This window comes from Sycon ciliatum, chromosome 7 (assembly GCF_964019385.1).
Source record: "Sycon ciliatum chromosome 7, ocSycCili1.1, whole genome shotgun sequence".
NCBI classification, from domain to species: Eukaryota; Metazoa; Porifera; class Calcarea; order Leucosolenida; family Sycettidae; genus Sycon; species Sycon ciliatum.
Genome location: NC_088649.1, coordinates 20,265,270 through 20,291,393, shown reverse-complemented (window position 1 = coordinate 20,291,393; position 26,124 = coordinate 20,265,270). Strand labels below are relative to the sequence as shown.

The 26,124-nt window shown below is 47.7% G+C and overlaps 1 protein-coding gene and 1 long non-coding RNA gene across 2 annotated transcripts; both read left to right on the top strand.

The window, feature by feature from the left end:
* The first annotated feature begins 1,387 nt into the window (after positions 1–1,387).
* On the top strand, positions 1,388–16,100 carry LOC135821436 (uncharacterized). The gene is made up of 3 exons (XR_010554352.1): positions 1,388–1,576; positions 1,718–1,792; positions 16,024–16,100. It is a non-coding gene; the product is annotated as an uncharacterized LOC135821436 (long non-coding RNA).
* A 3,179-nt stretch (positions 16,101–19,279) lies between these two features.
* Positions 19,280–23,528, top strand: LOC135821686 (uncharacterized). Its single transcript, XM_065334683.1, has 2 exons — positions 19,280–21,114; positions 21,218–23,528. The coding sequence occupies exons 1-2, from the start codon at positions 19,280–19,282 to the stop codon at positions 23,526–23,528; spliced, it is 4,146 nt and encodes a 1,381-aa protein (XP_065190755.1).
* Positions 23,529–26,124: the final 2,596 nt, after the last annotated feature.

The following is a 26,124-nucleotide window of genomic DNA, read 5'->3' as shown; positions in this document are numbered from 1 at the left end:
AAAGAGATCCTGTCAACTTTTCCATTATTAATTTTGTTGCATTCCGCCCCAAAATCAGCACACTTTTCCTGAATGAAAGAGTCAACACAAGCAAATGAATCAAAGGCAACTGGTCAACTCACCTGTCATTGAGTAATATTCCGCGAAAGGAGGTGTAAGCAGCGCCGAAACGAAATAAGCCAGGCCAGGAGACGAAATATCCGAAACAGCTCATGCAAGAAGCAGTTCCAAAGAAGGAAGTTCCTCGCGCATGCACATCCGAACACGGATCCGCGGACTAGACTGCATGCACTGAACACAATGTCTGCCGTGCACGTGCACAGCACACGGCTACCACGCGTTGGTAGATCTAATACCGAGCACCTTACGTAGAGACTTACGTAGCCTAAGTGAAATACCGAGCACCTTACGTAGAAACTTACGTAGCATAGCGATGTCATTTTTTCTGCCATGTGAACTATAATAGAAAAGCTGACAGGATCGCTTTTCTAAATCACCCTAGCTGCCATCCGCTGCCAGATTGGCTTTGCACTGGTCCGTTCAGCGCTGATGTGCTTGCGTGGTGCACGCAAGGCATTCTTACCAGCAATGGCCTCAGACTTGGCAGCGCTTGTTGTTGCTGAAGCAAGAATCTCAGCTTGAGGCTTACATTATTATTATTAGGGAGGTTTCGCTCTACGTAATTACGTATGAAAATCCGTATGTCGTACGCGCCGGGGAGCGAGGGCAACTTTCATACGTAAATCTCTCTACGGATTTCCGTAGGAAAGCTCTTTCCCACGTTGGGTCCTCCGTAGGGCTTTTTGAAATATTTTTTTCGCATTTTCCGGGTTTGTCCATGGCAACATTCAAGCCGCGCGAATCACAACGTACACACACCGTACACCACGTGCAAAATATCATGGAAAACGCGGTTTCGGTTCATGGTGCATACGGTTGGCGCATGCAGCCAATGCGTCTCCAAAGCAACAACGCATGTTGAGCAGTCGTGGAGAAATCACGTAGAGCGAAACCCAACAGCTCTGACTTTTTACGTGTGAAAATTCCGTGCAGTTCATACGTTATTTTCATACGTAATTCCGTAGAGCGAAACCTCCCTATTATCTGTCAAGTGTCATTAATGACATTGTACATGATCATCACCGCGTGCGCTCGATCTAATCATTGATTGTCTTTATTTTATGTTTTGCCCGTACAAGAGGCATGGTTTGAGTTAAAAAAAAAAAAAAAAAGCAGGATTCAAGCAGGTCCTTTTCTGCACAACTGCAGCTCATGCACAGTTGTACGCACTACGCCATTTCCCGCCTTAGATCTGCACTAAAATGATGTAATCACGGAATTTCGCCGTGACAGACACCCATACTGCCATGCATAGCAGAGAAGGCCCCAAGCTGCACACTCTGGTTTTCATGTACTCTTGATTCTACGCAACAAGTCATACTGATTGCATAAAATCGTTTTTACGCTTATACCCTTGTCTTCTTCTTCTCCGAAACTTGACTTGAAGCATATTTCTAGGCTTCCTCCTGTGTGTGGATCAGCACATCCGCAAGTCTTGTGAGCCTTTGCACCCCCGGTGAGTAATAAAATTGCGGGACGAGTTGTCCAAGGAAATTATTATTTGCTATACTTCTTGTCTTCTGGGTTTTTTTGTCGTGACACCCTGATTCTTCTTCCCGGTTTTGTCGGTTTGTTGTTTCCGAACCTCTTTGAATAGTGCAAGGCGTGACAGTCGCTGCAATCCTTCTTCCGTACGCGCACTGTTTCCATAGTCATGTCGGCGCTGCCAATGGTGAGTACAACGGCTACGAATTTGCGTTTTTAACGAACCACGGTTTCCACGAATGGTTGTTCCTTTTCCCGCGGTTCGGGTGAGACTTGGTTCGACCGTGTTTTGGTTGTGTTTTTGTTTGTTTGTTTTCTTTATTTTGATCAGCTAAAACCAAACGGGCAGAACTGTCCAGTGCTAGTGGCAAGGGAGCCAGTGGCGGGTTTAGGGGGGGGGGGGCGCGGGGGGCGCCCCCCCCCCCCCTCTCAACAATTTCGACCTAGGTTTCGAAAAATAAAAAGGCAGGGCGCCGGGTCTAGCTAGATAGGCTCGGGGCGCGCGCGCCCTGAAACGATTGTCCAAAAGCGGTTGCACGGTACGGTGCTCGAGCTGGTGTTGATTGTACACACTACAGACTACCGGTAGTACAGTACAGTACAGAGTAGAGTCTACGTACAGTGAGCATGCACGGCTACAGTCCAGAAACACGGTGACCTGACTGTGTACTGTTGTACAGCGTGATCCCTGCTGGGACGCGCTCGACGCGTCTTCAACGGTACAAACATCGAAGAAAAGTCTTCGATCGAGTCAACCAAAACACGATTCGAATGCCGAGGGCTCAGGCGATCATCCTCGTTCGAATCGTGTTTTGGTTGACTCGAAGGCTTTTCTTCGATGTCTCAGGGACATCCCAAAAGGCCAAGCTCTAGCCAGCAGAGCCTGGAATTTTTGTAAAGCGTTCCTGTCGTGGCGCAACTCCTGCTGCCGCTCCAACAGGAAACAGTGGGAGTGATGAAGTCGCTGTTATTCCAGTTGTACTTTCGGAGCGGATTGACAGTCACACTCCGCCAGACGTGGAAGAACCTGTTGTCAGCGAGCAGCCAGAACATGAAGAACAGCGCAAAGTCACAAGTACCGCTGCCTATGTAAAGGATGCTTTGAGAGCGGTGAGAAATTGTTGGACTCGCAAAAATAATTGCAGTTGATTCGCTCACATAACGGCAAATTTGAAGTTTACAATGTACATAGTCATTGTTGCTGCGTGTACAGAAATACTGCTCGTGGTGTGTGAGATGTACGGCTTGTTGTTGTTGTTGTTGTTGTTTATTTTACTTCACCAAATGAACAGGCAGAGATTCCTTCTCACCTGCCCATAGGACAGGTTCTCGCAGAATGATGAAGGGATGATATGCAAGGGAAAACAAGAAAATGATAATAATAATATAAGACAGAAAGGACCAAAAGAAGAAAAGGAAAAATTTAGATGAAGACAATTTCATGGAGTCAGAAATAGAAAGACAATAAGTTCATGGAGTCAAAGAATAGAAAGACAATTTCATGGAGTCAGGAACAAGTGGTTGATTTTATAGACATGCATGCACAAATGATTGATAGATGAGAAGGTTGGAATTTATGGCAGATAATAAAAGTTTAACGAGGATATTCACAAAGTAAGTATATCAATGGCAGAAAGAGCTTTTCGGAAGGGACCAGGGACACGTATCACTCTAAAATCAGAGGGGAGAGCGTTCCAGAGAATGCTTCCCCGAAACATCATGGTCGATCGTCCCGCAGGCCCACGATGAAAGGGAACTTGAAGCAAGGTCGACACTTGTCCCCGTGTGGTGCGCTGATCCTCCAGAACTCTAGGGCCGTTCGGGTGAATAACTGTTGAAGAAGGGGGCTACAGGAGGAGCTTCTTGACATCGGTTTTCAAAATGGCTGACCCATTGCGCGAAATCACGCGACACCTGTACATTTTCGATCTGCGGGATGAAGATGACGACGTCCATGCATCAGGTATCAGGGGGTAGTAAGATACTGGTATATTACTACTCCACGCCTCAAATCGTGCTGTCAAGCGTATGCGGGGGAGTGTAGCATGCCATCCCTTACACTTTCCAGCTCAGGGTTACCCTCGCTACCAATGGACGAAATTTCAGGGTCACAGCTTGCGCAACGGCTTTGTCCTGTGCGAATGGCCACTCGACATACTCAGCACAAATTTTCTATTGCATGCATGCACAAAATGTTCAACTTTCGTATTTCTGGCGACTTTACCACCGTCGTGGAGGCTGGTTGGTGAGGAGCAGGTAGCCATCCCTTGTGGAATCAAACACATGGTTCCACAGTGTGGCTGATTCCGCAAGAGCCAGGTCCATACGAGGAACATTCGCTTTGTCTTTTGCCATCGAAGTAAGTCACTTTTCTTGTTCTCAGTGTTTTTTACGTTCAACGTTTCTGAGATTTTTGAATTATTCACTTTTCATTCTTTCATACTTTATTTCTTCATGTTCACTGCCTCACTTGCCTTCTGATCTGGAGAATGTGACGGAGGTGACTGTTGGTTACTGCCTGGTATAACGGTTGTCGTGCTGTTGCTGTATTTCCGTCCTGCTCGCGACGTTGTAGATCACAAACAATTTGAAATCACATGAATTGTACTTACCGTCGTGCGTGCGGTATTAGGAAACACTGTGCAGATTAGATCGTCGCAATGTATCTATATGTGTGTCTGGTCATCCTGTGCCACGCAAGAACTCCAACCAGACGCATTCGTCCTCGGCCCTGCTGATCGATTGTCCACTCGTCTTTCCTTGAAGAACGATTGATCAAAAAAAATCGAGCTCGAGGACTTTTTGCAAAAAACGGCTGAAAAAAGGAAGAAAAAAGGGTGCTCAGAATGAGATTCGAGTACACAACCATGGTCCCAGCAGTTTATGTGGATGTCGCTCATAGATGCGCGATTTCGCGCAATGTGGGACAGTAGCATGATGTCATGTACCCCCACCCCATCCCGCCTTGATCCCGGCCGCAACCCCCCCCCCCCCCCCCTCAGCCAAATCCTGGACACGCCACTGGGAGCGAATGATGAACGTCATAACGATCCCCCAGATAGGCGTTAGCCTTTGGGCAATCCTGAAATAAAAGATTATTATTATTCACTATGCAGTCAAAACGTTTCCGGGCAAAATGAGCCAGACTACATTTTTGTAGAAGGAGGATTTGCAGAACGCTAGTACATAGAGGGGAGTACCAGAACAAAGCAACCAAGTCCAGAAATGTTGTTGTGCACCAAAACAGAGAGAGAGAGAGAGAGAGAGATTGAGAGAGAGTTTCCGTGTCCGTGGGAACACTACAGGTCTACTCTCCATATAACGTAATCTCTGGGACCATGCAAACATTATGTTATATCGAGAGGTATGTTATGTAGAAAACCGTGTGTAAAATACAAGATGCACCTCAAAATGGAGGGTATTACGAGGCGGGTTCAACCGTGCAAACATATACACACTGTACCACCATCGACATCAGATACATGTACCATCAATGCTGCAGAATATATGCACATACAGTCCATTCATCGGAAACTGGCCCGCTGGCTTTTGGAAGTCGGATTTGGGCTGAATTGAGGATCAAAAACCCACTTTAAATCTCAAAAATCTGGGTTTTGGATCTGCTTCTCCATACATTTTGCCATGGCATACCTGTCCTAATGTTGTAAAACCTGGCTGAATTTCTATTTCCCTGTTCTTGGACTTTTCTGCCCTCAAATGTGGCAAGGAGTAATTGCACGGGTCACACAATGCAGGACGTACTGTTGTTTTCACGATATCTACAACTATGTGAGAGAGACAACAAAAAGTTAAGGTACCAGTTTCCAATGAATGGACTGTAGGACTAAACTGGCTAGCTACGGCTATAGCTTGATTGTACTGCGCACGTGAATTTACGTTGTATCGAAATTGTAGGACTAAATTGGCCTAAACTGCCTAGCTACAGCTACCGCTTGATCATACCATGCACTTGAATTTATGTTGTATCGAGAGTGTGCACGTCGGGGACCGCCGTAGCGTGTGTTATGTCGAGGTTTATGTTATGTAGGATTATGACGTGTATGGGAATGATGCTGTTTCGGCTCGGGATTTGATTTTTTTATGTAATAAGGAGGTTTATGTACAAGTGAGAGTTGTTATATCGAGAGCAGACCTGTACCCGCTTGTACAATGTACAGTTGTGGCAAGTGAAATCCGACACTTGGCATAAGGGACTGCACCATGCAGTCTGCCGCCCGGCAGCCCCTGCATGCGTACAGTACATGTGTTACATACAACTTTATCTGTCTGATGACAAAACTCGTAATCATCACAGTCAAGGTTCAAAAGGTGCTGGGAAAAATGAATGGGCCCCGGGGATTGGATTCCAATACTCCTTATGTGTACCATACCTGTGAACTGTGTGTATCTACGCTGTGACCTGTCGATCTTTTTGGCATGCATGCGGCTCAATAGTACAAATTAGGTGCAGTGCATTACATTTTTGAAAATTTATTTTTTACTTTGTCACATAACCTCCTTGATGTCCATTTGTGGCGCTGTCTCCTATGGCATATGTCGGATTTCACTTCCCACCACTGTAGTTTTTATTGTATGAAACTCAATGTAAAGTCCGCGGCAAACCCCCACGCCATTTTTGCAAGATTATTATTATTATTATAGACAACACCTCATGGCATGAGAGGAAAATCAGCCAGTACGGGAGATGTGGGTGTTAACCCAACATGGTGAATAAAAGAAGAACAAGATTTGCTGGCTTGTGCGCACTTACTAGTCATAGCCCAAATTTGCTAGCAATTCTTCGAGCAAAATATCGGATGCGCAAGTTGCCAGCAAGTTTTGAGCAAAATATCGAGTTTTGGTAGGCTTTTCAGAAAACCCAAGGCTTCTCAGGGACTTTCTCAATGCAATCAGTCACCAAGGTTGAAAACAAGCACAAAAGTTGGACAAAACAGACTCATGGCCACATTTTTGTAAAAAGTTGAGCAGCAGCAGGAGCTCAATCAAAAATTCCCTCGTCATCAGCGAAAATTATCCTTGAGTTTTCCTTGAAACTCATTTTTCTCAAGCAAAATCAAAGCAAAATACCGACGGAAAAATGAAATGCCAAGCAGAATATCGAAAATTTTGTGGCAAAATTGTGCAGCAAAATATAGATGTGGGGTGAGCAAATTTGGGCCATGACTAGCACTTACCCCATGCACTGACGCCGCTACCGTATGAGAGTACTTTGTCAGACCATAGCGCGAAGATAGCGTTGCTACGGTAAACTAGCATTGTAAGAACTAAAAACACTTGTGACGGCATTTCAAGCCATCATTTCGAAATCACGCAAAGGAAAAAAGACAAGGGTTTATTTCTTGAGCACATCAGAGTTTTCAACAAATTTGCAGCGACCTTTTAGCTACAGCTTCTGTAACATTCTCCCAGTTCTTCTCGCAACCATGCTTAACGCGACGCAGCGTCTTTTCAGATAGGCCTTGACAGATTAGGCGAGACCAAAAAAATAGAAATTCCCGGGCCCTCCCGCACCAAAATCGAGCCAAAGCCAATTTTTTTTGAACAGTGCATACATGTACAGTACTGATCATGTGAGTAGATCTGTGACGTGGAGTCACACAAACCCGAGCTTGTACGACTTCCTGATGTACAGATCAGGGCCATCGTTGGCCGAAATATAGAAAAATCGAAAGGGTAAACCGCGTTCACTGTTGTCTGTAAAAAATGAATAAAAATTACCGGAAGACGGCAACGTCTGTAGGGCCTTCCCTATCAAAATAATAAATTCTACTACTACTACTACTACTACCGGAAAATGTTGCAAAAAAAGTTCAACATGGCATGCATACATATAGTCATGTACATACATGGGAAAAATTAAAAAATAAAATTCGCCCGCCCGCGCAATTTCACATTGGTCCTGCCCAGGAATCTCGATTTTATTCCCGTAGCTATGCAGAAGACGTTACTTCAGTAACGTCTGGCGCTAGCCAGGGTCCACACAGCTTTGATTTGGTGTTTGTTTGTTTGTGTCACGCCTGGCGCTATCCCGTATCTGTCCCGTAATGTACCGTACCAGCAAAGACAGCTGGCCGCAATATTTTTGTTTGTTTGTGCCATCGACATGCCTGGCGCTATCCCGTACCTGTACCGTACCATCAAGAGTACGGTACCATCAAGAGAATGAGTATATATGCGAATTGTATAGGGGGAATGCATTCAGTGCAGTAACATTTTGTGTGGATTTGTGTGCGAGGCCGAGATCCCACTAGCAGGCTGGCTGGGCCGCCTGTCGACAAACCCGGGAATCGCATGTAGGCGGATAGCATAACAATTATAACGTTTATACAGTCATGTAGATGTATAGCAGGGAGTCATATTATGTAAACGACTCCCTGCTGTATGGGGAGATTTTCTGGAAAGAAATACGAAGTAGGGAGACGAGTAAATGCAATCAGAATGGATGTTAGTTGCCGTCAGTATAATAATAAGAAGAAGATAAACGCCCGTGATCGGCAGAGTCAGCGCCGGTCCCAGGAAACGTCAGGACAGACATCCAGTCGACTCCAGAACGCCCGTGATCACCGGTCCCATAGCTATGCAGAAGACGTTACTTCAGTATCTCATTGAACCGTTTTTGCAATACAATGATGTAGCTAATCAAAGGAAAAAGCATTTCCATCAGTTCTAACAACATGCACGAGGAGCTAGGCAACAAAGCATAGCGCAGGGCCCTTAGCTTCCAAGCTCTCTCGTTTTGGTCTTGCCTTATGTTAATATTTTCGTGAAATTATGCTTTTCGCATTGCTGAAAAAATTGCAGAATTATGCTATTTTTATGCTAAAAGTTATCATATTATGCCGCATTATGCTCACATATGCTGCTAATGATTGTACATGTATATGATGGTTCTGTGCAAGGTAACAGGTGAATTGTTTTAGGGTGTTGTACTGTACAGTTGAACATCGATTATCCGCACATTATCCGCACATCGACTATCCGACCATTCGATTATCCGTAACAGTTTTTTTGGGCGCATGTGCCGTAGAGTACGCACTGTGCATGTAGTGAGCCATTCAAAAAATACGAAAATTTTGAAAAGTAAAAAGGTCGTACATGTACATGTACATGTTTCTTATCCGGAACATTTGCCTTATCTGAACACAGCCTGACAGTTGTCAGCCCAGAGGTGGTCGGATAATCGATGTTCAACTGTAGTAGCAAAAGTTCAACGTGGTCAACGCAACGTCACCCTGGTCACTAATTGTAGTGGACTGGACTTGTTCTCAAGGGAGTCGTAAACCTACGACTTCCTGGTGCATCTACTTGTACTTGATCTTGTAGAACATGTACAACTGAATGGAATTTGATGCAAACAGGCGGATTATTCCAATTTTATGCGATCCGTATGCAATTTGCCTCGAATTATGTGGTTATTCGATTTTGGTAGGAATTATGCGAAAAATTATGCTAGCATTATCTGTCAAGGCCTATTTTCAGGAGACTTTTGATCTTCTTTGCAGCAAACGTCCTCATTGATCTGCATCGCTTGTATTGTACACCTGTGTGTACTCAGCGGCTTACTGCTTACTGCTGCTTAATGTTGTTCCAAGTAACAGTTTTGTTTCGTTTACACATCTCTTTTTTTTTCTCACCCCACACCCCTCTACTCTGTTGTCGGCCATCTTAAAAGTTGTGTTCATCACTGCTGAGGCTTCCGATGGAAAATAAAAGAATACTACTACTACTACCTCCGACAAGCGAAACTTGGCGTCTTTTTCACTTCAAATTACCCGAAATCACTCACATGTGCACACTTTACAATCAACACTAAATGATTGACTCACCAAAATACAACGTTGTATTGCTCAACAAGGACATTTGAGACATCAGTTCGGCTGAATAATACGCCTCAGATTCAAAGATCGCAGTTTCTTCTGGAGAGGAATTGTCCCTATTTTGAGGCGAAAGTGCGACTAGAGTGGATGATTCAGTTGCAGCAAGTACCTCTGTTGTTATCGCTCTGGAAATCTCGATGTTGCTCCTGTGAGCTGTGCTTGAGCCACGTTGTCGAGGGTCGTCATTTCCACCGCCACTATGTTGTTGTTGTGTTTATTTTAATTCGCAAACCAAACGGGAAGATCTGCCCAATGAAGAGGTGGCGAATGCAGATAGAAAGCAGTAATAAATGAAATTGGGGGCTGATGTAATTAGGATAGAGGTGGAGAAAAACTAAGCCAGCTGATCATCAAACAGGACGTTTGGTACTCTAGGTACTAAGGCCAGTAAGTGTGTGCGGGATCATGCTGGCGCGGAACTGGCGGAGCGTGGAGATGGCACGTGCATCGCTGGGTAATGTGTTCCACAGCTGGGCGCCCCGGAACGCGAGGCAACCCTTGCCGAACCTGGTGGAAACTGGCGGTTGGCGCAGACCCATGGTGGAGTGCAACCTAGTTGGGCCAGCTGACGAAGGAACTAGGAGGGCTTGCAGTTCAGAACTTGCGTGCTCATTCCGAGACCTCCAGACCAGAACGATGAACTTCTGCCTGAATATCTCGGATACTCTGTAGGTGTCCAATTGCAGCAGGAGGGTACGCGCGGAGGTGTGATGCGAGAGTCCGAAAACCGCCCTTGCCGCCCGATTCTGCATGACTTGTAGCCGATCCAATTGGTTGGCAGTAAGAAGCGGGGAAAACGCATTGGATCCGTACATCAGGTCAGACATGATGATCGCTTTAAAGTAGAGAACTCGGCTCTGATGAGTCAAGCAGCGACGCAACCTCCACAGTGCTCCGATCCTCTGGGCCAGTCGAGCGGTGCAGCGATCAACATGGGGCGTCCATGACAGATCCGAGTCGAGGAGCACTCCAAGATACCTGGCCGCAGTAACGACAGGAATCGGCGTTTCATGACAGTTTACATAGATCGTATGCTGGGGCTGCTGAGGCTGCCTGTTGGGGTATACAGGGATCACGTGGCTCTTGGCTGCATTCAAAATGAGACCACGGGTCTGCAACCAGTCAGCAAGTGCAGAAACCGAGGCCGATAGCGTAGCAGATACCGTGTCCAGGGATGTGCTGCTGCTGATCAGCGCAATGTCATCGGCAAATTGAACTGATGAAGACTGGTTAGCTATGGTTGGAACTTCGCGGGTGTAGATACTGAAAAGGATTGGTCCTAGAACAGAACCTTGTGGCACGCCACAGGATGGTGCAGAAATGGCACTCTGATCCCGTCCAATACAGATACGCTGAGTACGGCCCGACAGATAGGCGGAAAACCACTTTAGGGCTGTCCCGGTTATGCCGATATCGAATAGGTCCTGGAGTAGCCGTTCATGACGAACCTTGTCGAATGCCTTTGACATATCTAGAAGGCATATGCCAGTACACAAACGCTTGTCCCGTGCACTAAGAATACGATTTAGCATAAGTACCAGCATCCTCCGTAGAGTGGCCTGCGCGGAATGCAAACTGAGTCGTGGGGAGGGTACCAGATATGTCCAAAAACTGGGCTAGCTTCTTTTGTACGACTTTCTCCAAGAGTTTTGATAATATGGGAAGTAGGGACACTGGACGGAAGTTAGTGGGAATAGACGGGTCCCCAGCTTTGAACAGCGGGATAACGTGTGCGAGTTTGAAGGCTGTGGGGACAGTGCCATTGACAAGCGAGGCATTAAACAACGTGGCCATGGACGCAGCTAGGATATCGGCACAGCACTTCAGAAGGTGACCAGGTATCCCGTCGCTTCCTGTTGCTTTGGCAGGATTGATTTGTCGGAGAAGCCGTTCTACTTCGCCAAAAGACACTTGCGGCAATTCTGACATTGCAGTCTGAGGCTGTGGACCTTGCGGTAGCGGGATGCTGTGAGGACGGGCATTGTCTGTTACTACTGCCTGGAAGACTGACGAAACTTCTTCAATGGGGCAAGTAGGCTCCACACGTACTCTCTTCCTGTTCGTAACGGAGTTTATGACGTTCCAGAGCTTACGCGGGTTCTGACTGGACGCGGCACATTGCGCTCGGAAGAAATCGTTGCGCTTTCGGCGATAGGCATTTCTGGCGCTTGAGCGTGCTTGCTTGAACTGTACGTGAAGATTCTGGTTTCCCTTATCGCGTAGCCACCGTCGGTGTAGCTGGTTTTTACGTTGGTTGAGCTTCTGGAGCTCTCTGTCGGACCAGGGCGGATGGGATTTGCGGTTGGAGGATACATAGCGGATGGGTGCATGCTTGTCCACGACAGCCAAGAACTTGGTGTGCCACGACGCCCACATGGTGTCCACATCCCGCGTGTTAGTAAAATCATCCAGCCCTGCGGAGCTGACATCCCGACGGAATTCACAGAGGTTCACCGACCGAGTATTTCTCTGAGCTCGGACCCGCTCTACTGCCTGAGGTGACACGCTGCGAGAAACCTGAAGGTGCAGGTTAGCCTCAATCCCAAAGTGGTCGCTAATGGTCAAAGGCAGGACGTGGCACTCACTGATGTCTTGACTAGCTGAAAGAATGAGATCGATGGTTGTACCTGATGGGCACGCCGGTGAGATACGAGTCGGAGCATGAACGTGATTAGTGAGGCCGTAGCAGTTGCAAAGTTCGAGAAATTTCCGGGCGATAGGACAAGGTGGGTAGGGGGTTGAAACATTAACGTTAAAATCGCCAATGACTGTGATGCTTGGGTTGTCCACGAAAGCCCTGTGCAGCTGCTCTTCAAAATTCTGCCAGTACAAGATGGGCTCGTCAGGTGGCCGGTAAAAGCACCCAACTAGTTGTCGCCTTCGTCGCCCTTTGACTTCGATCCAGGACGATTCAATGTTAGCGTCGGAAAGCTCTGGGCGCGGTTTTACCTGGAGTCCGGAACGGAAATAAAAGCATACACCGCCACCTCTGCGCACTGGACGATCGTGCCGTATCACACAGTAACCTGGTATATCAATATCACTGTCTGACGTTGTGCTGTCAAGCCAGGTTTCTGCGACGCCAAATATGTCGAAGTTGTATTGCTGTAGGATATCGGCGACCTCAGCTACTTTGTTTCGAAGACTACAAACATTCAAAAAGCCCAGTCTTATGAAGGACTGTGTCAGTGGGGTAAGGCGGTGAGCAGGGGCAGAACTGAGGTTATTCTGGGTACAAGAGCCATGAGCACTGGGACCTGGGATGCCAGCGCCAGCCCCAGGGGAGAGATGTTGACTGTGTACACTACTAGTAGTTAACTTGGAGGGGGGAAAGCTGGGTGCTAAGGGATTAAGAGACGCCATTAACATTTAAAAAAGATACAGCTAAAGAAATTGTGTTCTGATGATCTATCATTACTAGGGAAGAAGGGATCAGCATGGGGATTAAGAGCAAGTGCAGTAAGTATTAACCGTAATTACCTTCATTGCACTAGTGGCTTCCTCTGCGGGCAGCTTCAACTCTCTCTGCCAGCTTCTTGCGCTCACGGTTTGAACACTCCTTAGCCCACGCAATTTGCGGGTCGTTCAAGGCAGAGGCAGGTGGCTCAGTGCGCCCTGAGAGGACAGTGGCGGAGAAGGTGTGTTTGCCTGCTGCCAGTCTGAAGCCATCGTCATCAGGAGAGGGGGCTGTCCCGCTGCTCTTTTCTTTGTCTCCAGGTTGGCTGAAAGCCGGCACATGGTTACTGGTATCAGTTGTGCCAGTGCTGGTCCCATTGGCTAAAAATGCCTGGCGATAGCTGTTGACTGAGGCAGTGTTCAGCCCTGTGTTGCTAGCTGCACCTGTCTCCACACTGACGACATCTGGCTCTACAGCGGCTTCTGCGGGCTGGGTAGTCACCGTACCCGTATCAGTGGCTGTACTGACGCTGGGAGGGTTTGTACTCGTACCGGTTGTGTTGCGGTGCTGTGCTTGTGGAAGCCGGGAAGCTGTAGACTGTGCACCACGGTTGGGACATGCTTTAGCCTCGTGGCCACTGTTGTTGCAGCGCCAACATGTTTGCTGTTGGCCGCGGTGCCATACTCGCAGTTTCAACTGACCTACGGTAACCGTAGATGGAACTGGTGATCGGAGGACCAGGCTGAGAACACGGGTGCCAGTACTTATTTCCAATCCCTCAAACAATACTTTTTTCTGTTGAGGCGACCCAACAATTCGGCCGAACTGGCCCAGCGCAGCACACAATTTACTGTTTTGAAGCCCGACAGGGCACCCAAACACATGCAGATGGGTTAAGTCCACCCCGGAAATCTCGCAGAGCACCTGCTTACCGGAAATCCGGATTCCTGCGTCCAGTATCTTTTCTCGCTCAGCAGAACTCTTCACTGTAACAACGCAATGACCAGGCTTGCCCTGAAGGTCCACCTGGCAGACCTGACATATATCTACCTTACTCTGCTTGAGCGCCTTGGCGTAAAACAAGTGGTCTGCAGACCAGTCCTTCTCAATCCTAAAAGAAAAGGAGGCCGGAGCAGGAGCTCCAAAACTGCCAACCGTCTCCATCGTACACATGTCGACAAAAAAAAAAAAAAAAAAAAAAAAACTATCCAGGTTGACGTGGTAAGAACTGTGCAACACCTCCACATGAGCCTGGACTCCAACCTTTTTGCTTGGTATTCTCGCCAACTGTCCAAAATTGCAGGCAGAAATTCCTGGCGATTTTCCTTAGCCACCAGAGACGCATCGCTCTGGAGGCCATTGAAAGACGCTAGGATTGTTTGGCATGGACTTCCCTACAACTCTGTGCGGGCTGAGTGCTCAAGTGAAGAGAGAGAGAGAACTCCTTGGTTTTGCATTGAAACGCGAAAGCACGACGATACTCCTTCGTAAAATGGACGCGCGCACTGTTGTGCTTGTACACAAGAGAGTTGCGCTCACTGAAATCCGACCAGAAGTGCAAAGCTGGCGCCTTGGACCAGTTCAGATTACATTATTGTACTTGTACATGTGTACGTCCAGCTGCATTCGTACGGCTTCCAGGGCGTCAAGGCGTGCTAGTTGAGGGCATCAGCTTTGCAATTTGGGTCGGATTTCAGGGAGCGCAACTGTACTACTAACTGCGATACTGCAACCGGTCAAGTCGTGGGTTGACGCTTTGTTAGAATAATTCTATCTTCGCTGAATTACCGTTGCATTCAGACAGTGCGACATCGTGGAATTGCAGAAATGTCATTGGATTTACTGTAAAACAGGAAAGTCTAACGAGTCACAAAGTCTAATGTTTTAAAGACCTTTTTTTCGTTTTTTGAAAAAACGTTATCGCTAGATTTCTGTGGAAAGATGCAAATACAGATCGGTGGCCAGGTAGCCATCGTTAAACTTTCTGCACGTACCGGTAATCATGCCAAAATTCCAAAAATCGTTACACGTTTTGGTCATTACACTTTCTGGTTTACAGTGGTATAATTATTTTATGATTTAAAGGATTTCCATCATTTTCATAATTTGAAAGCCAGATAGATTCCACGGTATTTCCACATGGAGAACAATCGGATGCAAAGGCGACTCACCTATCGAAAGAAAGGAAATCTCAACAAAAGTTTTTCTTTGCAAGATAATGGCAATCGTATTTGCAGAGCCTCTTGGCCTACTGGTAAAACGTAGGAAGTTTGTAAGTCCGTCAGTCGTTCTCGTACGCATTCAACCTTCGTGACGGTTTTGTACATTTTGCTGAATTGAAATAGACGAAAATAGTATGGACTTGCTGTTTTGGTCGTATTACTATTTGAATCTTTTAGTAATTATCTGGAAACTGAACCTGTGGACGGAACTGTTTCGTCCTTTGTGGATGCATCACCGCAGCACAGAGAACACGAGACCGAACCTGATAGCAATGAAAATTAATTTTTCAAAGCCAGATTTAAACCAGGCCCGAACATCCCCATATATATTATATATATAGAGAGAGAGAGAGGTAGGCGAGCAACATTTATAATTATACACACAACAACACGGTTTTTAATTTCCCAATACCAAACGCTTTTCACCCATAACGCTTTTCACCCATTTTCATCAGTGGTAACATGGGAATGAGGAAGAACGAAAAAAGCCAGAATTTATCCGAGGGGTGAAGAATCAGCAAGAATGTTCTGCTGTGGCTCAAGTTCACACTACACTACCATAAGAATGTATGGGGCAGTGGAAACATGCGGGAAACAACACCTGAAGGGAATGCAGCACAAGAACACACATCCGACGGTCACAGGTCTTCACATACGCTGGGACTTGTGTTGTGGCACTAGAAACAAAATGAATTTGCGGTGGCGGAGTGTGACCTATGAAATGCGTGTGCTAGCCTGTGTGCTAGCCTGCTGCCGGCAAGTGTAATGTGCTCTCTTCTGGTCACAGGAAAATCTATCGCTTTTATTGACTTGTTTTTCTTGGGAGACCTTCCTCCCCTTCTCTGTTATAACAATAAGTATGAGGGAGTTGAAATCGGTTATGTATGTTTGTTTTCTGCAGGACACCATTGCCTTATTCATTGCAATTTGCTTGGCATTTCCAAATCCCATTCCAGCATCCGATGGCGTTAATCACACAAATCAATGTATGTACGTGTTACAGGGCAAGCATTCGTGCTGATCTGATTTGACCCATCCGGCAAGGTAGCCAGCAATGCTCCCATTGCATTTGGTACTATCAATTTCAGTTATTTGGCTCTCCATTGTTCCAAAGAAGTCCAATCCTTTTCAAACTCTGCTATGGGACATATGGCACCCCACCGATTATCGCCATCATAATATTGGGCACCATTGCCCGTTTGGTCTGCGATACAAAATTAATTTCAACGACAAACAACAACCGGTATCACCGACTGAAAGAATCGAGTGTGAAATTCATTGTTGCCCAGAAACAAGAAGATAAATTTAATTGTAACATGGAAATTGTGGGCAATTTCCATGTTACAATTAAATTTTTTCCTTGGTTCACCATCTGAGTAGTTCTTAAAGAAACAAAAAAGAAGTAAATTGTTTTTTTCCCATCTACTCACATACAAAGTCTATCTCTCTGGCGTCATAAATACAGGCGCATTGCGCTTGACCCGGGTTGAAATTTCGGCCCGGGTTGATTTCAACCCGGGTCGAAGAAATTGTACTAACGTACTTCTATGCGTATCTCGCGCCAGGTTTGAATAGCAGTACAGAGGCAAATTTCGCGCGAAAGTATTCACGTGATCATACAGGACTCTAGACTCTAGGCCATGACGTTACCATACTGCTCGGGCTCTTTGTTTCCAGAAGAGCGTCAACCCTTTCGTACAATGCCGATGCCGCCTTCCATATCCGTCCACTTACCACCATTATCTCTGATATTGCCGACCCACCCAAGTTGGGTGGTTTGTTGCTTTGCTGCTTCGAATTGTAGTCAGACCGCATTGTCATGTTAGTAACTGGTCTCGTCATTGTCCTCTAACAGTCGGCATTCTTTGTTGCCGCGGGACTTAGCTTGTGCACATTTTCGCTGCGCTCACCTTCCCCTCTTCGGTCCGACGTAACCATGAACCTTCCAAGTTGGAAGGTTGTTGGTTTGCGCACTGGAGATGTGTTAGAGCTTGGTCTCGGGTCGCTGAATGTCTCAGTAGCCTGTCAGTTTTGTGCCCTATTATCGCACTTATCGCCCCCTCGTCATCACCCGCTTCGTCGTCATCTGTATCCTCGCCGTCATCCGCCTCGTCGTCATCTGTATTCTCGTCATCCGCCGCATCATCACCCAACTCATATTCACCACGAGCCAGTCGTCTGATACCATCCATGTTCTCCTTCCTACGTCTGTCCCGTGCCACTGTCCTTACCTCATCTACGTCCCGATATTGTGTTCCGTTTTGCCCCCGGCTTCCGGTCTCCTTCGATGCTCCGCGTGGGCCTTGGCCATTCCTAGCATATATTTCGGTTGAATAATTGGCGGTCGACGAGGCGGATGACGATGAGACGAGGCGGATGATGATGAGACGGCTGGTGGTGATGGTGAGACGGCTGGTGGTGATGGTGATAAAACGGACGAGGAGGAGTCAGGTGGCAGGGAAGGTGATGGAGCTGATGAGGGTGAAATTCGTAAGAAGTCAGCTATGTACTTGCATTTGTTATCTCGTCCCGATTGTTTGAGTGTGTATGATGATTCCCACTTCTCTGTACTGTGTCGTGCCCGTTATGTCCAGCAGTTGAAGGTCCTTGAAGCTGTTTGTATTCGTACTCATAAGCCCGATTTGTGTAAGCAAAAAGAACATGTTTTAGCACTTAGGTTATTTTCGTGAGTTTGCACCCCGTGTTCATGAGTTGTTTCTGCACTGTTCATGGCCGTTTGTCACACTTACTCTTTATTTTAGTTCTCACTTTTTGTAATACTTACCACAAGTTACCCGTCATGTGTCACACTTCTTTGGATTTTTAACCTTTGTTTTTCCGTTGATCTCTTTAGTTCCGTATTTCCACTGATGATCGGAGCGTGAAAATCGATTTTGGAAACACACAAAACCAAACCTTGAACAAATTGTCATGTTGCGTGGTGATGTCTGCGGCATTCATACTTTTCATAGCTATTATTAAACTTTTATCTCCACGTAGATTATTTGTAAATTATAACATCCCTATACTTTTTTTGCCTGGGTCATCAAGGTGGTTGACGGTGCCGTATTACCGGTATACCATGGACCGGATGCAAAGAGAAAGTTTGATGTAGCCAATCAATGGAAAAAAATATTTCCATCAGTTCTAATAACATGCATGGTGAGCTAGCTAGGCAAAAAAGCATAGGGTAGGGCCCTGAGTTTCAAGCTCTCTCGTTATAAAGTAGTTTTTGTAGCATCATGGTTGGAACTAAAAAAACCATTTTTGGACCTTTATCGGCTGGATCCAAGCACTGGACAGGACAACAACAAATACTACAATAGAACCAAGAAGCACTCAAACGCCAGATTAGCAGATTTCATTATTTCCTGGAATTAGTGTCGATCATTACCGGCAGTGTATTAGTGCTAACTGTATCCATTACGTGAATTTGACTTGTCCCTCCTACATATACATGTATATATTTCTTGTGTTTCAACCTGGCTGGTGGTCTAGATCGAGATGAGTGTCTACATCAGACTCACAATTGCGACTCCAAAGCTACGTGTACCAACACGGTTGGGTCCTACAACTGCATATGTAACGCTGGGTTTTCAGGTAACGGCAAGTCCTGCCAAGGTATGTTACAATTGCTATTGGTATGGTAATGGGAAAGGCCAAAAAGAACTTCAACTGAAATGTTTGGGTTTTGTTCTGGCAACTTCAGTTGCGCTCTGTGAAATACAGTCTTATGGGGTATTCACACGACAGGCACCTGTACGTTTTACAGGGAGTGACAAAGCTGTGTGGTGATGTGATATGATGCTCATGTCTTATCACGTGACTATTACGTCATATATTTTGCCTGTGTATTAAGTCACAACCAGCATGCGCCATCTTGGACTAGTCGTCTGAAGTGCATGCTTGGCTTGACCTGGTTGTTTGTTCTTACCTGTCTTCTTCACACTTGTATCTAATTGTATTCTTCCAAACCTCAACCTGTGTCCTTGAGTGTTTGTGCATGACTGTGAAGGCAGACATCACATGGCGCAGTGAACATATTCTACCTGTTTTGTTGCTGCCGGTTTTTCGTACCCTGTGTTTGCACCTCGTTGTGTTACGCGCAGGCCGGAATTTTCAAATTTGCATTTTGTTCGTGTCGAACCTGTTTCGAAATGTCGGACGGCGATGGCCAAGCCGAACTCTCTGGAGTCGTTGCTCTCACTAAGTTAGTCGCAGGGCAGATGCAAGCTGCCAAGGCCAGAGAACAACAATTGTCCAAACTGTTTCAAGACACTTTGAAAAGTCTCCAACAGCAACAACAACAGCCCACGGGTTTAGCCCCAACGTCTACACGCTCGACACCCACATCCGCACCAACACCAAAGCCGCTGTCTCAGGATCGTCCAATGTTGCTTTCTACTGCGTCTTTGGCTGATTTCGCCACATGGGAAGAAGCCTGGGACAACTATTCAGCGTGCCAGCAACTTGCTTCTCATGGCTTGAACACCAGGGTGAGCGCCCTTCGTCAAGCGTTTGACGAGGACCTCCGCCGCTTTCTTCGCGAGGGTATAATCCCCATCGGTGCAAACGACGATGTTCATGTTATCATCGCCGCAGTCAAAAAGTATTTGCGACGTTTACGTAATCCTTTGTTGGACAGACTAGCATTTTACAATCGTAAGCAGTCCAGAGCTGAGCCGTTTGACGCGTTTTACACCTCCCTGAGAGAGTCGTATAATGCATGTGATTTTCCGGACTTGTCACTATGCACTACATGTTCAGGCCAAATATGCGGAGGGTGCAAGTCCATCCTACAAGTCACACATGATGTACTGCGTGACCGCATTGTCGTCGGAATATCCAACGAGGAAACCCGACACAAGTTGCTTGCCACACCAGACCTGACCCTGGATGCAGCCATCAAACTTTGCCGTGCGGAGGAAGCAGCGTCTGACACCTCCCACAATATTCCTGGGCAGGCGCATGTCAACGCCGCGCGGAAGTCCGCGTACCAGCAGCAGAAGCGACAGTCTGCCTCTAACTCCTTTCCTAAGTCCTCTGCTGCTCCGAAAGCACGAGTTAAATGTCCAAACTGTGGTCGTTCCGCGCACACCAAGTCTGCATGTCCAGCCATTGGGAAATTGTGCAACAGATGCAAAGTTGCTGGCCATTTCCAATCAATGTGCCCGAAACGTAAGAAGCAAACTCAGATTGGCATGTTGAAGGTCCGGCGCGCGCAGGAGTCCGGCTCCGACACTGTTCGACTTGCAACAAAGTTATGCACGGAACCACAGCCAGTGCAGCTTCAATGGATCCCGGACACTGGGAGTGACATTGATGCAATTGGCATCCGGCAACTTTCCCTGCTCGGCGGATTCGTTGAGAATCTCGACAGTGACTTTGACGACGTCCGGACAGCGAGTGACGACAAGCTCGTAACTGTCGGCAAGATTTGTGTCACTCTCCAGGTCAATGACCAATCACATGACAGCGTGCTCCATGTTTTTGACGGTCTTGACGACGCACTGCTGTCACGTTCCTCATTGAGAGCGCTAAACTTCTTGCCGCCTGGCTGGCCCCAGCAAGTCGCACGTGTGAGCGCTCCGCGTACGCCCAGCCCGACAGACCTCGTGAAAATCCGATCACAGTTGCTAGAGGAGTTTTCCGACGTCTTTGACGACAGTACTCTCAAACCAATGTCTGGGCCCCCGATGGACATCGTTCTTGAACCCGATGCCAAGCCTCACCGTGTGTACACTGCCCGCCCGGTCGCCTATGCTTACCGCGAGAAGGTCAAAGCTCAGCTGGATGACATGGTATCTGAAGGCATCGTTGAAACTGTGTCCGACCCGTCTGATTGGTGCCACCCAATAGTCATTGTTGACAAGAAGGGCTCAACTGAGAAGCGGCTGACTGTCGACCTGCAGACACTGAACCGCCAAGTCAAACGGCCAACACACCCTATGCGCAACGCCCGAGAATGTCTCTCTGCCATGGGTCCTGCCACGTATTTCACCACCTTTGACGCACGTCATGGCTATTGGCAAATCCCATTGACTGAGGACGCGCAAAGCCCTAACCACGTTCATCACCCCATGGGGCCGATACAGATTCTGCCGCAACCCGCAAGGCCTGGTGTCGGCCGGTGATGAATTCAACCGTCGGACTGACTCTGCATTCGATGGCTTGCAGAACTTCTTCAAAATCGTTGACGATGGTCTCGTTCACAATGTAAGTTTCGATGACCACCTCGTCCACGTCCGTGCAGTCTTGCAGAGAGCCCGTGATCATGGTATTACTCTCAGCGCCAAGAAGTTCACCTTCGCTGCCAGCACTGTTGAATTCTGTGGCTTCACCGTGTCCTCTGACGGCTACACTGTGGACCCCGCCAAGACGTCAGCCATTCAGAACTTCAGCACACCCAGCAATCGCACCGACTTGCGTTCCTTTCTCGGCCTGGTCAACCAGTGCAGCGTCTTCACGCCACGACTCGCCGAGCTGGCGGCACCTCTCCGACCGCTCCTGAAGACATCCAATGAGTTTGTCTGGGACTCCGTCCACACTGCAGCATTCGATGCTACAAAGGCAGAACTCGTCTCCCCATCTGTGCTATCGTTCTTTCAGCATGGCAATGCACTCCGGCTTGAGACAGACGCTTCAGTCCTGAACGGCCTCGGGTACGCACTTTGGCAACTCCAAGACGACAAGTGGCGCCTGCTTCAATGTGGCAGTCGCTTTCTCTCGGACGCTGAAACGCGCTACGCAGTCATCGAGCTTGAGCTGCTAGCAGCTGTATGGGCCGTACACAAGTGTTCCCTGTTCTTGTCCGGTGCACTGTTTGAGCTCTGCACTGATCATCGCCCACTAATCCCGATCCTGAACTCGTATTCTCTTGACCAGATCGAGAACCCCCGATTGCAGCGTTTGACCCTGAAGCTGTGCCCGTACCAGTTCATTGCCAAATGGCGCAAAGGCACCGACAATGCTTTTGCCGACGCTCTCTCTCGGCATCCAGTTGACACGCCTCACAGTGATGAAGAATTTGGCGAGAATCCAGCCCTTGGTGCGCCCACTGTTCGCGCGTGCCTACGCCAAGATGATGACTGCCGTAGCGTCGATCTCCGCTTCAGCGAGCTACTAGAAGCTGCGAGAGCTGACCCTGATTATCAAGCACTCGTGCACGCCGTTCGTCATGGTTTCCCGACCAATTCGGCTAATGCCGACCCTGCTGTCAAGCCGTACTTGACAGTCCGTGAGCACCTCTCTGTGGACAGTGATCTCGTCCTTAAGGGCCAACGTGTTGTCGTTCCTCGTGCCCTACGTTCTCGTGTCCTCCAGGACCTGCATGCAGCACACCAAGGTCTCACCCGTGCTCAACGTCGTGCCCGCCAAATTGTGTTCTGGCCGATCATCTCTAACGACATCGCTAACACAGTCCGCAGTTGTGAGATGTGCCGGCTGCATGCCCCATCCCAATGCAAGGAGCCCTTCCGTGTTACCGAAGATCGTCGCCCCACTCTCCCATTCGAGTCCGTTAGTGCTGACCTCTTCTCATGTCAAGGATGGGAGTTCCTCGTCTATGCAGATCGCCACACTGGTTGGCCGTGCGTCGCCAAACTCGGCAGAACAGCCTCGTCTTTGGACATCATCCATGCCCTCCGCCGCTGGTTCGCGGACACTGTTGTTCCTAGAGTTCTCACCACAGATGGCGGCCCGCAGTTCTCTTCTCGCCGATTTGCCGATTTCTGTAGCCGTTGGCAAGTTGACCACAGCACGTCTTCGCCACACTTCCCGCAATCCAACGGACATGCCGAGTCGGCTGCCAAAGCTATGAAGCTCCTGATTGCCAAGACGACTGTCAATGGCGACATCAACCTCTTCCAACGTGGCTTGCTGGAGTGGCGCAATACTCCACGCAGCCACGGCTGGAGCCCTGCCCAAGCGTTGTATGGGCGGCCACTTACGTCGTTTGTCATCGCTCACCACACCAGCTTCGCCCCTGAATGGCAAGCTGAGTCTGACTCTGTTGACGCTGCCGCAGCCAAGCAGTCTGCCGCCGTTGGAGCCCACTACGATGACTCTGCTCATCCCCTCCCTCCGCTACGCATTGGCTGTCGTGTTGATCTGCAGGATCCACGGTCCAAGCTGTGGCACACCAGCGGTGTCATCGTTGCCGTCGGTCGCAATCGTGACTACCTCGTCAAGGTGCCCAGTGGCCGCACCTACTGGCGCAACCATCGCTTCCTCCGACCCGTAACCGCTGCTGTTATCCCTCCAGCCCCAACCTGCACGCCGCCTGCTAGCAATCCTGCTGCTAACGTTGCCTCTCCTGATCCGCAACCGCTCCGCCGCAGCCAACGCTCTCGCACTGCACCTAACCGCCTGGACATCGCCTCGCATTCCACTAAGTCATATGATTAGCTGTGTTAGTGCTCTGTTCTCTGCTGCGTGCGCAGTTCCTACTCGTTCTCGTACACTGTATTTGATTTTTTTCATTTAGTTGTTGAGATAAACCCGGCTAGACCACTGTTTTATCTCAGAAGGGGCGTGATGTGATATGATGCTTATGTCTTATCACGTGACTATTACGTCATATATTTTGCCTGTGTATTACGTCACAACCAGCATGCGCCATCTTGGACTACAGTCAGACCTCGCATAACCGCACACATCCGTTTTCCAGAAAATTATCCGGATAGGCGAGGGAACCGGATAATCGAACACACATACTGTGTGTGAGCATGGCATATGCTGTAAATCGGTAACCAACGATTTTCTTCCCGATGGCGAGGGATCCGGATAAACGAGGACCGGATAAGCGAGGTCTGACTGTAGTCGCCTGAAGTGCTTGCTTGGCTTGACCTGGTTGTCTGTTCTTACCTGTCTTCTTCACACTTGTATCCAATTGTATTCTTCCAAACCTCAACCTGTGTCCTTGAGTGTTTGTGCATGACTGTGAAGGCAGACATCACATGTGGACCCTGGCTAGCGCCAAACGATACTGAAGTTAGGTCTGTTGCATAGCTATGGGATTACTATTTGGTGTTTATTTTTTGAAACTCGGGAATCGAGCCAATAATAAAAGTACTTGAAGTAGAAAGGAAAAGGACATATGGAAACGAGTTGAGTAACTCTCCACCACTGTAACTAGATACTAGATACAGTCAGAAAGTGCAACAACTAGGCCCAAAACTGACAGAGTACTGAGACATTCGACGTCCTGACACCTAGCTTCAAAACATCTCGTTCTCATGTGTTTCTTCTCCTTTTTACATTTTATTTCTGGCTCAGTATCCGGGTGCTCTTTATAATAAATTAAATGGAATCAAGGAAAACGGTGATTGGGAAAATGTTTACCAATTTGCACGGATTACATATGCAGTCAGACCTCATTATCCAGTCCTCTTCTAACCGGATCTCAAGCCATCCGGAACAATATCATTGATTGCCGATTTACAGCATATGTCAACAAGAGTACATAACACCCAGGGGTATGTACTCTTGGTGGCATGAATACATACAAGTACATTATGTGTGTTCGATTACCTCGCCTATCCGGATATTTTGTGGAAAAAGGATGTGTGCAGTTATGTGAGGTCTGACTGTACATATTTCATGTGCCCTTGTGCAGCGATTCCCGGCTACTGCTCTCAGCTACTGGTCCAGAACGGCGGCATCGCGAATGGCGTAGGGGCATACTTGGGGACGACGGCACTGCTCGCATGCGACGTAGGCTTCGTTCCAGCCGATGGCATCACAGACTTCACATGCAATGCTCTAAATGAGATGCACGGTAACTGGAGCGGATTTCCAGCCTGCCAATGTAAGTACAGTATACATACCAGGGGTGTCACAGGGCAAGGGGGAGGGGGAGGGGGGAACGAGTGAGGTCCGGGAAGTGTCCGGGAGGGGTAGGGGGGAAGGGGGGGGGGGGATTGGATCTTTTGGCCACTAGATCATGTTTTAGCGCTCTACAGTTACTCTCGGCGGACCATTCTAGATGAAAAGTGGTATGGCTATGGTGGTATTGGTCGTACCATGTTTGACGCCCCTGCATACCCCGGCATGTGTGATCTCTGACTGCGTATAGAACATGCATGCGTGTTTTCTTCATTGAAGCTTGGTCCTGTGGATGGGCTGAACACTGCAGGCATTCCATGTTTTGATATTGGCGGATGTTCATGCATGTCGATGACGATACTGGCAAAACCCTTGGACAATACGGTCAAACAACGATTCAAGGACGCAAAGTAACATTCCACACAACTTGTGTGTCTCAAAGATGCGAAAATCAATAAAGAGGGTAGCTACGCGACCAGGAATCATGCAAAACTGAACCCCTCAGTAAAACAGCACTGTACTTCGACTATGACAATTTGGATGGACGACGAGCAGCGGTAACAAGCAGAAGTTTCACACGACGATCGTTTCGCTGTATAGATAAGGACCTTGTTTCCAAGTAACCGACGAGGAGACAACAGTCGTAAAATAGCAATGAAAAATATCAATTGTGCACCATGTATAAACAACTAAAATGAAACAATTCCAGAACGTTTTCGTGTGGCTATCATCAGTGGAACATCGTCACATAGTAAGAATCACTAAAACAACCAGTTATATAGCTAGAGTAATATGAAAAGAAGCGTGAGAATGCAGCACAGCTAGTGGTTATGCATAGCGCGTGTAGTGTGAACCTTTGCAGTGTATCTGAGAATGGTAGCAGTAGATGAATGTGGCAGCTGTGAGTGCGTGTGGACAAACCTGGTGAGTGCGTATTATTTAAAAAGGGTGAGTGCTACAACATTTTCTTTTTGCTTGCATAGAACAGGGTCACGTGTGCGAATATATACAGCTTCCAACACCTGCAACTGCTTAAAGAAACATGCTGAACAAATAACACTAAACCAGGAATCGTCAAACAACTTACGACAATCCGGACTGGACACCAAATGCTTATAGATGGCAGACTTGCTCTTGTCGATGTCGAACTCCTCCTCGTCAGTATCACTCTCATCCT

What these genes read in the sequence shown, in the direction of transcription:
- LOC135821686 (XM_065334683.1), top strand. Translation starts at nt 19,280, where the DNA reads ATGTCGGACGGCGATGGCCAAGCCGAACTCTCTGGAGTCGTTGCTCTC. An exon ending in TCTGCCATGGGTCCTGCCAC is followed by an intron (nt 21,115 to 21,217) that starts GTATTTCACCAC and finishes GGGCCGATACAG; the next exon opens with ATTCTGCCGCAACCCGCAAG.